An 11,006-nucleotide genomic window follows, 5' to 3' on the forward strand; every position below is an offset into this window, starting at 1 on the left:
GTCGCCGGAGCTTCAGAGTGGAGAGCTGAGGCCAGGTTGTCGTGTGGCTGAGGGGCCCCCAAGTCCGACACAAAGGTTACGAATCCAACGTCGCCCTTATTTTCTCGTCACAGCCGTCGCACTGTAACGGTTGTCCGAAGCCAGCCAACGCATACCAAACAATGTCGAAGACAGCCATGCTAATTCCTCGCTAAGGACACCAGTCTGTTTTCTTCTCTGCCACACCTGCTTTCATCCTACTCAACAATCGAGAAGCAGACATAGGATGAATCTTGCTCTGCTCGGCTACGGATACATATCGCACATGTCCCTTTGCTCGCGCGCAAACGCAGACGACGCCCCACTACCGACGATACCACCACCATCACCACCAACAAGATGCCCTGGTTCTGGTCCACCGCCTCCTGCGACGAGTCCGCTTGCGCCGCCGTAGACCCCAACGCACCGTCGACCGTCGGCCTGCTCTTCTCGCTGCTGCCCTTCCTCCTCACCTTCGCCGCCGTCGCCGTCTTCGCGAGCCAGACCATCTTCCCCAAACTCGCCAGGGTCCACGACGCCCACGACGGGGAGGACCACTACCTCCCCTCCCACGCCCCGCCGAGCCTCCGCCAGGCCCACGCCGAACACGGACAAAAGAGCGCGCGGCGGCGCGTCGCGGCCGCTGTGTTTAGTGTTACGATTGCGCTGGCGACGGTGCTGGGCGAGTTGATACTGAGCGAGATTTCGGATTTGGTGAGCAGGCGCGCGAGGGAGGTCGGGTTGCGGGTTACGGTGCCGACGTTGCTTGTGCTGCTTGTGGGTGTCATTCCGTTTCTCGAGATCCAGAGCGTGGTCTCGGGCGCCGGGTGGAAGTTTCAGCGGAATAATAAGGGGAGGATACCGAGGTTCGCGTGGGCTGTGCAGATGCTCGTTTTCGGGGGGTGGGTGTTTGCGTTTTGGAGCCTGGGCGGGTTGGTTGGGCTTGATAAGACGGCGACGGCGGGCGGCGGGGTGCTGCGCGCTTGTCTGGAGAGGATCGGCGTTATCGGGATCTCGCTGATGGCGATGCTGAGCGGGTTCGCGGCGGTGTCGAGCCCGTGGCATACCCTCGGCGCGGTGTCGGAACGGAGAAAGAGGCCCGTTACGGAGGCGGATGTTTCGAGAAAGGAGGCCGGGCTGGATGCCACCAACGAGATGCTCCTCACGAAACGACACCGGCTTCAGGCGCTGGAGCGGAAGGCGGCCGAGGCGCAGTCGGGCGGGTCTTCGAGTTCGGGGGCCGGCGGCGGCGGGTTCATGGGCAAGATGCTCGGCGCCGTGAGGGGCATGGGCGGCGGCGACGAGGCCGAGATGCGCGCCCTGCGGCTGGAGATTACGGGCCTCGAGACGATGGAGGCGAACTTGCATTCCTCGCTGGGGGTGATGCGCTCGCGCCGGGCAGCGGACGCGCGCGCGGCGACGACGATTGGGAAAGTGCTCGCCGTCCCGCACTACGTCTTTTCGCTGTACTGCCTCTACCGCATCCTGGCGACGACGCTGGCGACGCTGCGGAGGGCGTATTACCCTTCTTCGAGCTTCAGCTCCTCGGACCCGATCAACCGGTTCCTCGGCCTGCTGGCGCGGCACTGGGACCCTTCGCTGGACCAGATTGCGTGGGCGCGGCAGATTAGTTTCCTGTTGTCGGGTGTCATGCTCGCGGCGAGCGCCAACAGCGTGCTGCAGACGTTCCACCTGTTCTCCAAGTGGATGCCGGGGTTGCTGTACCAGGCGCAGGCGAACTTGGCGCTCATGATTGGGCAGATCACGGCCGTGTATGTGATTTCGGCGGCGCTGTTGTTGAGGAGCAATTTGCCGCGGGAGATGGGCAGCGCGGTGGGGGATGCGTTGGCGGGCGCGCTGGAGCCGCGGTTTGTGGATTGGTGGTTTGAGGGGTGGTTTTTGGCGAGTTGTGGTGTTACCGGGCTGGGGGTGTGGATTTCGAGGAGGATTGGGAGGGAGGAGTGGGATGAGTTTGGGGCGGAGGAGATGGGTGCCAAGAGGATGTAGGGACGACGGTCTGAAGGTCTGAGGTCGTCTGCCCCTCTAGGTCTACCCAGGAATGGGAGGGATGGAGGAAGAGAAGCAGTTGGTATGACTATGAGATATGTTTTGATATCGGGGTGTCTTGACTATGATGGGGAGTTTTGGGCGTGTATTATTATACCTACGGGTTGGGATGTACTAGGACCTTGTACAATCATGATTTCTTTCACCTTGATCATTTACTATACACAAGAAGATGTGCTGATGCTTTGCGGGGGGGCTTTAAACTTGTGATGATGTGGGGGTAAAGGAGAGGCTGAAAGATATGATACAGGCGAGTAGATGGATATACACCTTTGTGTGTGTACGCTATGATACGAGGACAAGTCTCCAGAAACTTGCTCACAAATCTCACTTGTGTGATCGTGGAAAGAGGATCAGACATCATCTCAGAAAGTAAGAAAGCAAAATATGGAAAAAAGAATGGACCGATCGAGGGTTCGAACATGGACCCCGAAATAGATGGGAGTCTTCACCATGTAACCGGGGCCTCTACAGCCCTACCCCTCGACCAAGTGGTCCGGTGTTTGTTGTTGAATCATGAGGACATGAGGTCATGGATAAAGGCTAGAGGATGATTCGATCTGTTATTGGGTTAGGTATGTAAGGTGAGTACTCAGAAGTACGTACACGAATATATTTTCAAACGACCTCGGTATATACCACAAAACCTCAGCTGTATACCTTAGCTACTCCTTTTCGCTATTCTCCTTCCATCTCAAAGACCCCCCCCATCATACCCCCATATCCCTCCTCCAAGCAGCCTTCACCTCGTCCACCATACCCTCCTTGGTCAAAACCTCAACCGCAACACCAGCCAGCCCCTTTCCAACGCGCAAACTCCTCTCAAACGCAACCCTCGTCCCCGCCGCCTCCGCAAACTCCGGGTTATGCGGGCCCTGACCTCCCTTCCCAGGCGGAATCGCGAAGCCGACGCTGAGGGAGGGCATGGCGTAGCTGATATCCCCCTGATCCGTACTCGCCATCGTCCGCCCGCGAATCTCATCCACGTCTTCGTCCGTCGGGATCGGAGCGTCGTCGTCACCGTCTCCGTCGCCGCCAGAGCCCAGTAACGCGTTGAAGTATCGCGTATACGAACGCCCCAGCACACGATTCGGCACATGATCTTTATACGCGCCCGTAAACGTAACTTTGAACGTCGCCCCCGTGGCCTCCGCCCCCGCAGCGAAGCATTTCTGCACCTTTTTCAAAAGCTCGGAGAGCCGCGGCTGCGTATCCGACCTCACCACGAAGTTCGCCGCCGCGTACGCGTGGATGATGTTTGGCCGCGCGCCGCCGTCGGAGATGTTACACTGGATCACGTCCCCCGGCCTCGTCTGCTGTCTCAGCACGGAAATCGAAGTATACGCCACCACCAGCGCGTCGAGCGCGTTGATGCCGAGCCACGGGTTCGCTGCGGCGTGGGCCTCGCGGCCGAAATATTCGAGGCGGAGGGAGGTGTAGGCCGAGGTGCGCATCAGGGCCGTGGAGGGGACGATGCCCGGGTGGGAGATGAGGTTGATGTCTGGTGCGCGGGAGGGGGAGCCGGCGCCGGGACAGGTGGAGGGGTTGTAGGCGCCGGCTTTGAGGAGGGCGATTTTGCCGCCGCCGCCTTCTTCTGCGGGGGTGCCGTAGAGGATGAGTTTGCCGGGGAGGGCGTGGCGGGCGAGGAGGGTTGAGGTTGCGAGGGCTCCTGTTAGGGAGGCTGTTGCTATCAGGTTGTGGCCGCAGGCGTGGCCTATTCCTGGGAGGCAGTCTGTTGGGAGGTGTTAGTTAGGGAGCAGAAGGAGGAGGAGGAGGAGGGGGAGAGGTCTTACCCATCTCGACATTAAACGACACAACTGGTCCCTTCTTTCCGCTTTCCCAGACGGCAACCCAGGCGGTTTTCATGCCGTAGGCTGAGGGGGTGACTTCCCATCCTGGCTGAGTGCGCATGAAGGCCACTAGGGTGTCGTGGGCAATGAACTCGCGGTAGCCGAGTTCCGGGTTATCGTGGATGGTTTTGTTGACGGGCCATAGTGCGTCGGCGAGGTCTGTTACGATGGAGGAGATTTCATCGAGGAAAGGCGGTGGTGGTGGTGATGATGAGGAGGATGGGGAGGATGAGGCTGGGGCTAATGAGCAAGGTGAGGTTGAGGTGCATGTGGGGTGGGTGCCTGCGTGGGAGACGAGAACGAAGTCGTCTTCTGATGTACCCATTTTGAAAGAGTTGATGTGAGTTTCACTGTAGCTGATGAGTATGAGGTCGATCAAGCCGGTGGTTGAAGTGCCCCTTGATTGGGGTGAGAGGCGTCGTAGTTGGGTTGAACATGCACTGTTCCTGATGAGAGTGAGGTAGGTGAGTGAGTGAGTTCCGGCGAGAGGAGGTTGCGTAGTGAGGGCCGTCTGAAGAGACGGTTCCGAACGGCGGCGTGTCTCCGACCACCGGCCGGGTTTCGATTGATGTTATCTGTACCGAGGCCGCGGATGCCGTGCGATGCAAGTTGCCTATTCCAGCTAGCGTATTCGCTGTGTTATGCTTCTCTGGAAGCTGGTCGTGCATAAATCAACGCATATCACAGTACCTCAGAATAGGTAAGGGACAAGAGGAGGAACGAATACACTCATGTATCGAAGCGATTGCGAGGTACATGAAATCTCGCTCAAATATAGGTGTCTTGGTGTTTCTAATGTACTTTGTGAACTCTGCTTGATTGCATGTCTCAGACGGTCGCTTGGTTCTTTGTTATGACTTTGCTTCAGATAAGCTCATAATAAGACGAGTTTGCTTCCATTAAGTATTGGCAGTTCCGATGCCTCCATCTTAAAACCCCAAAATTCTGGAACCTCTTTTCAACCGGAATGAATGCGCAGTTTCCTGCTGACCGCAGAGCTCTTCAACCCACTTCCATGAACCCCAGCAACCTAACCCGGCATCTCTTCACCCCCTGAATGAAGAATCATCTCTGGCCAGTCAACGTCCGTATCATCCTAATCAATTTCGCCGACGTCTCGATCCAGTGCGTGAGCAGGAACGGGGTGATGTAGAAGATTAGGGCGACAAATATAAGGCGGCGCGCCCAAGGAGGGGGCATGAGAAGCGCTAGTATCCTCTCCGCCGGCGATGTTTCCGCGACCTGCGCCTGCTGCGAGGTCTGCGAGGTTTGCGATGCCTCATCTACTTGCGCTCCTGCGGCGGGCGAGGCGGCTGGCGTTGATTTTTGCTTGGCCATTTTGGTTGTGGTTGGGGTCTGAGAGAGGTGGTTAGATAGACTCGAAGATCGACCTGCTTGAGCGATGCTAGGGTACACTCACCTTTCTTCGTGAGATTGGATGAATGGGAGTTGTGCTCGCTGATCCGCAAACGTGAATGAATTTGGATGAAGACGACGATAAAGACACGCGGTCCTCTTGAGATGAGGCTGACAAGACCAACCGTCTTGCCAAGGCGCTTGGCCGTCTAACGCCTCATGGCTCACCAGTGATGGTCTTTTGGGAGCTTCCTCATTTGGTCTGTTGGGAGGGATTATGCATCGTTATGCAAACTGGCATGGTGCGCCGGGTAAAGGCGGCGACTGCTTGGAGTCTGGAAGTGGAGGACCGGCTGTTCCCCGCAGGAGATAGCTACCCGTTGGCCGGACCCATGTTCTTATCGACCCAGTGTTATCGGCTGTCTTGGTCCCGTAGTGTGCGCCGGTTGCGCTTTGGATACTCCGTATGGAGAGGTTCAAGTTTTCCGAGGGAAGAAAGCATTACGACCACAAATCAGACACGGACGAAAGGCCGTTGGGAAAAGACGAGCATCTCGCATCTTAAGGTGTATCTCGTAGGGCATACGTTATTAGGTGAGTTTATCCAGCAAGCTGGCGAACCAGTGTTCCACTCGAAAGTGTTGAGTTCACATTGGGGCTCAAGCTGCAAACGGGCGATCAAAGTCCGACGAGACCTTATCCATGTCAGCAGATCCATGAACCATTCTGCAACCATTCTGCCGCTGGCATCACACTACGTGAAGATGAGGGGCTGGCGAGTGGAAGAAATCACCCGAGCGAGATAAGACCATTGGGGAAAATAACATGGAATTGCCGATTGTCGGATCCACTCCGATGAACAAGACCCACACGCTCCAATGACTCCAGCCCGCGGCCTTCGTTCAACGTTCCATTGATAAAAGAAGTCGTGGGCTCCCAAGAACCTCAAAAAGGAGGAGAAAACTCTCTTTTCCGGATCCTCGTGCCAATACACTAATACGACCCAAGAACCTGGGACTCGGTAAACCCACAAGTTCTCTCTAGTCCCTGACAAACTCCCCCTCCTCCTTACAGTGCAAGGCACTCCGTCATGGCACCCACCGAAACCCCGGGCTCCGACCCGGAGAAGCGGGTCCTCGCGGATATCGTCCCCGCCACCACCGGCCCCCTAGATGAAGACGCCATCCCCTCAAAGCACCACATCACCGACGAAACCGGCGCCCTCGCCGCCTCAGCCCTCGACTCCGCGCCCCTCGACGCCGCCGAGTCCCGCTCCATCCTCGCCAAGCTCGACAGGCGCATCCTCCCCTTCCTCTGCATCACCTACGCCCTGCAGTTCATCGACAAGACTTCTTTGGGGTACAGCTCCGTCTACGGCATCATCAAGGACAACAAGCTCGTCGGGCAGCAGTACAGCTGGGCCAGCTCCATCTTCTACTTTGGGTATCTTGTCGCGGAGTACCCCGGCGTCGCTATCCTCCAACGGTTCCCCGTCGCCAAGTTCCTGGGCGTGAATATCGTCCTCTGGGGTATGATTCTAATGACCACTGCGGCGTGTAGTTCCTTTGCGGGGCTGGCGTCGGTTCGGTTCCTACTGGGTGTCACGGAGGCGACCATATCGCCTGGCTTCGTGGCCGTCACGGGAATGTGGTGGACGAGACAGGAGCAGGCCGGCCGCTCGGCGCTGTGGGTTTCGTTCCTGGGTGTCGGAAGCTTTGTGGGCACGCTGCTCGCGTACGGCATCGGGCACATCACGGGCTCGCTGTCGCCGTGGAAGTACATCTTCCTGATCCTGGGCGCCATGACCGTCGTCTGGGGCGTCGTGTTTACAATTCTCGTGCCGGACGGGCCCGCAAAGGTGACGTGGCTGACGGAGAGGGAGAAGGTCGTTGCTGTGCAGCGCGTGGCGGAGAATCAGACTGGTACGGGACGGAGCAGGACGTTTGTCAAGGCGCAGGTGTTTGAAGCGGCGAAGGACCCGGCAGTTGTTATTTTGGGGCTGATTTCGTTTGTGAATGCGATTGCGTCGGGCGGATTGGCGTTTGGGTCGTTGATTATTCAGGGGCTTGGATTCAGTCCCCTCAACACGACGCTTATGAACCTGCCGCTTTCTACCGTACAGGTTGTCACGCAGCTTGGAGCCGGGTTTTTGAGCAGCAAGATTAAGAGTTCGAGACTGCACGTCGGCACCGTTGCCATGATCCCTCCGGTATGCTCTAGCCGGTCCTACTGGTTGATATTTCGCTGACTTTTGAATCAGATCATCGGAACCTGCCTCATCAACCAGCTCCACGCAGACAACAAATGGGGCCGCCTCGTCGGCGTCTGGCTACTTGGCTCCTACCCCGTCGGCTTCATGGTCATCCTCGGCCTGCTCTCGACCAATATCGCCGGCAGCACGAAGAGATCTGTTGCCTCGGGCTGGGTCTTTGTGTGCTACTGCGTCGGGCAGATTGCCGGCCCGCAGTTCTTCAAGAGCACCGAGGCACCCGCGTACCACAGCGGCATCGTGGCCATGCTGTGCGGGTTTATTCTCAACCTAGTCCTGAACCAGATTCTGCGCTTCATCTATGTGTTGGAGAATAAGAAGCGTGATCGGATGCTGGAGGGTAAGTCTGAGGAGGAGGTCAAGGAGATGCAGAGAGAGGGTGAGGTGCTTGGGTTCGAAGACGTGACGGATAAAGCTAATGTGAGTATTGCCTGGTGTTTGGATCGATTGCTGAGTGACTTGCTAACTAAGCGTAGCCCATGTTCCGATATGTTCTTTGAATGAGGACGAACAACTAGGCATTAGTGATTGAGGGGATCCCATGTTGAAGTGACGCACAAGGGGACTGCTCGGTGTGATTCATGAGTATTGAAGCTGAGTTTGTCGTAGTCTAATGTCAAAGTCTTAATGTTTAAATCTTCTAAACGAATTCCATACGGAGAGACTTCTCTAGTACTACTGCGCCCCTCTACCACTTCAACCCAAACTACCAGGGTTAAGAATCTTCCAATCCGGAAGCCGGTAATCCTCTCTCGACTCGTCAAACGGCCCAATGTGAGGCTTCACCAACTCAAACAGCACTCTATATCCTTCACCCCCCAAATGCAGCCCATCCGGCACCAAAACCTCCAGCCCACCCCGCTCACCTCCGGGGCTCCCAAGTGGGAGACTACTCCGACTAAACCCGATCGTCATCTGCTCAGCCCGCCGCATGACGGCGCCGTAGAGGTCGATCGGCACGACGCCGGGCACCTCGGATGCCACGGCGAGCGCCGCGTCCGAGTACGTCTTGCTCACGGCCGCGTTGCGCGACGCCTGGCCGTGGCCCTTTTCGAGATCGCGCTCGAGCATGCGGATCTCGTCGAGGGGAGGGGGGTTCACGAGCAGGATCTTGGGGCTGTGAGCTTGGATGGTGGGGTGGGTGAGGATGGCTTTGAGGTTTTGTTTGTATTGGTCTAGGGCGATTTGCTGGCTGTTTGTGGGGATTGGGAGGCAGGCGTCGTTGGCGCCGAGGAGGATTAGCTGAAAGAGATTAATATCGCTGATGGAGATGTCTGGGAGGCTCAAGGACTGTTTTGACGCACGATGTAGTCTATCTTAGGCGTTGTTGTCGAAGGTGGTGGGAAGAGGTATGGGAGAACTCCTAGAGCGTTGGCCGTGTTGTAGCCTGAGAAGCCTCTATTGATGACATCGAGACGCCTCATACAGACTGCTCGTTGTTTGTTTCAGCATTGGACTGCCCGCCAGCTTGAAAAATGGATGATGAAAAGCCATCTTACAGTCTTGAAGGGCAGCCTGAAAGGAGAAGACATCTTGAGGCGTGCAGGACAATTGGAAGAGTGAATCTCCAAAAAGGACGACTTGATTGTAAAGCTGTGTGAGTGAGGCTATGTTAGCATTGCGGGGGCTGGTCTTGAAAGATGAGCATTGTAGTGAGGACTCGCCGGCATATTGGGGTGCTCAGAGCCGGTAGACGGAATCAGCTGTTGAGAGAGAGTTAACAAACACAGATATCAGCCTTTGTGAGGCTATCGTCACTTGAAGCAGACGCTGACCTTGGATGAGGAGGTGAAGCTGATGGGATGCCAAAAGGTGCCCGATTAAGTCGCTCAAGGTTTGTGGGGTAAAACCTCATATCCGTCCATTATGATTGGCCTAGTTGCGTTTGCTTTTTTGTTTGTTTCTTCCAGTGCACAGATTTCTGTACTCATGGCAAACACCACACATGGTTTTGGATTCCTCATTGCTCTTCGCTCCGGTATTGAAGGGGATGTATCACACTGAATGTGAGATTCTGTAGGACAAGAAAATGATCACAAGCACTTTTAATCGGTTGAACAATTAGTAGTTTGAGATGGAAAAAGTATCCCCCAGTCCGGGAAAACGCCACTAGGTGACGTGCAATGCATGACCTGCATTACTTTGAGCACCTGGGTAGCCGAGCAATTTCTCCCTGACGTTCGGAGGAGGCTCCGAAGCATGGGGCCGACATTTCGGGGCCGAAGCCGAGACCAAGCCCAGTCTTGATCCGCTCTCTCGAGCCAAGCTTTTTGTGAGCCGTACTCCGTATGGATGCCATATATCCCCGTCGCCACTGATTGTGACCATCCGCGCTTGGACTTGCCTAGTTCCCTTAGTATTTAACCGACCACGCGAAAGCAGACAATGTGAGTACCACTCTTCACTCATGTCTGGAATCGCGCAAGTTCCAGGGTGAGCTTTCTTGGGCCTAATGGGTTAGGCTGGGGTAATTAGTCAGTTGGACTTGATCCATCCTTCTGCCTGCCGGACCTCTGGGAATGTGGCGTCGCCGCGAAGGTCCAAATAGGACAGTTGATTCATTTCACATTTTCTTAGACAGGAGTAAGCTAGACGGTGGACCCAGCACGTCGGAATTAAAGCCGTTCCCAAGCTTGCCAGGCTCGACCAGACCCTGAAGTAGGCCGGGGAACCGGGAGCGCAATCGGTGTCTTGGAAAAGGAGAAGAATTTCTCCAAATCCTGAATTCTGCTCCTGCTCGAGATGGGGGAAGACTCTGTTGAGACCGCATCTTATGCTGCGGTACGTGGCACCACTCGACTCATCGGCCTCGACTCTCGAATACTCCAAAGAAGCGTATGTGAGATTCAAACCCCTCTAGTCACTGACGGGGAATAGAATTCGTCTGCGGCTTTTTCTATGACTGCCATAAAAAATAAACAAGAAAAAGGTACTAGAGAATGATCTTCAACCCAAAACTTCGGGCAGGCACAAGGCTTTAGGGCTGCCAATAAAACCAGCGCGCTAGCTGCCAATAGTCTGGACCTAAGCGTCCGAGCTGCAAGTCATTACATGATGATCTTTGTCTGTGCCTCTCTTTTTCTCCACACGCGCGCGGGGATCTTCATCGAGCTTGGGGCACACAGGAGTCAGGAGCCGGGACATGGAGTGTTTGTCATTAGACTGGTGTTGTCGGTAGGGCTGCCACGCGGCGTAGAAGGTGATCCGATTCCTGGAGGATATGGGAGCACCTGGACATCAACAAGTTGATTGAGAAAGCCAACCCCATTACGTACACAACGAGCAAAGGACGGGCTGCTTTATCCCAATGTTTTGGAACCAAGTCAAGAGGAGCAAGTTCAAGAAGCCTTCGAGGCTAGCCCCGCCCGGTGGGAAGAAAGATTGAAGCGTGCCATTTGTCCGGGTCGACGCCCAGCGGCCGCCTTGTAGTCATTCTTTTGCGATGT

The 11,006-nt window shown here is 56.0% G+C and overlaps 5 protein-coding genes across 5 annotated transcripts; 2 read left to right on the plus strand and 3 right to left on the minus strand.

Annotated features, from left to right (window-relative positions):
- Positions 1-378: 378 nt before the first annotated feature.
- On the plus strand, positions 379-2,025 carry CABS01_09026 (uncharacterized protein; the record flags this gene model as incomplete). Its single annotated transcript, XM_060542384.1, has 1 exon — positions 379-2,025. One exon carries the CDS (start codon positions 379-381, stop codon positions 2,023-2,025), a length of 1,647 nt encoding a protein of 548 aa, XP_060400665.1.
- A 770-nt stretch (positions 2,026-2,795) lies between these two features.
- On the minus strand, positions 2,796-4,260 carry CABS01_09027 (amidohydrolase; the record flags this gene model as incomplete). Its single annotated transcript, XM_060542385.1, has 2 exons — positions 2,796-3,817; positions 3,879-4,260. The coding sequence occupies 2 exons, from the start codon at positions 4,258-4,260 to the stop codon at positions 2,796-2,798; spliced, it is 1,404 nt and encodes a 467-aa protein (XP_060400666.1).
- A 740-nt stretch (positions 4,261-5,000) lies between these two features.
- Positions 5,001-5,273, minus strand: CABS01_09028 (uncharacterized protein; the record flags this gene model as incomplete). Its single annotated transcript, XM_060542386.1, has 1 exon — positions 5,001-5,273. One exon carries the CDS (start codon positions 5,271-5,273, stop codon positions 5,001-5,003), a length of 273 nt encoding a protein of 90 aa, XP_060400667.1.
- A 1,108-nt stretch (positions 5,274-6,381) lies between these two features.
- On the plus strand, positions 6,382-8,060 carry CABS01_09029 (major facilitator superfamily transporter; the record flags this gene model as incomplete). The annotated part of the gene is made up of 3 exons (XM_060542387.1): positions 6,382-7,500; positions 7,552-7,980; positions 8,037-8,060. 3 exons carry the CDS (start codon positions 6,382-6,384, stop codon positions 8,058-8,060), a joined length of 1,572 nt encoding a protein of 523 aa, XP_060400668.1.
- Positions 8,061-8,256: 196 nt separating this feature from the next.
- Positions 8,257-9,425, minus strand: CABS01_09030 (GDSL-like Lipase/Acylhydrolase; the record flags this gene model as incomplete). The annotated part of the gene is made up of 4 exons (XM_060542388.1): positions 8,257-8,802; positions 8,865-8,989; positions 9,060-9,153; positions 9,411-9,425. 4 exons carry the CDS (start codon positions 9,423-9,425, stop codon positions 8,257-8,259), a joined length of 780 nt encoding a protein of 259 aa, XP_060400669.1.
- Positions 9,426-11,006: the final 1,581 nt, after the last annotated feature.

This window comes from Colletotrichum abscissum (genome assembly GCF_030869225.1).
Source record: "Colletotrichum abscissum strain IMI 504890 chromosome Unknown Scaffold_21.1, whole genome shotgun sequence".
In the NCBI taxonomy this organism is placed as follows: domain Eukaryota; kingdom Fungi; phylum Ascomycota; class Sordariomycetes; order Glomerellales; family Glomerellaceae; genus Colletotrichum; species Colletotrichum abscissum.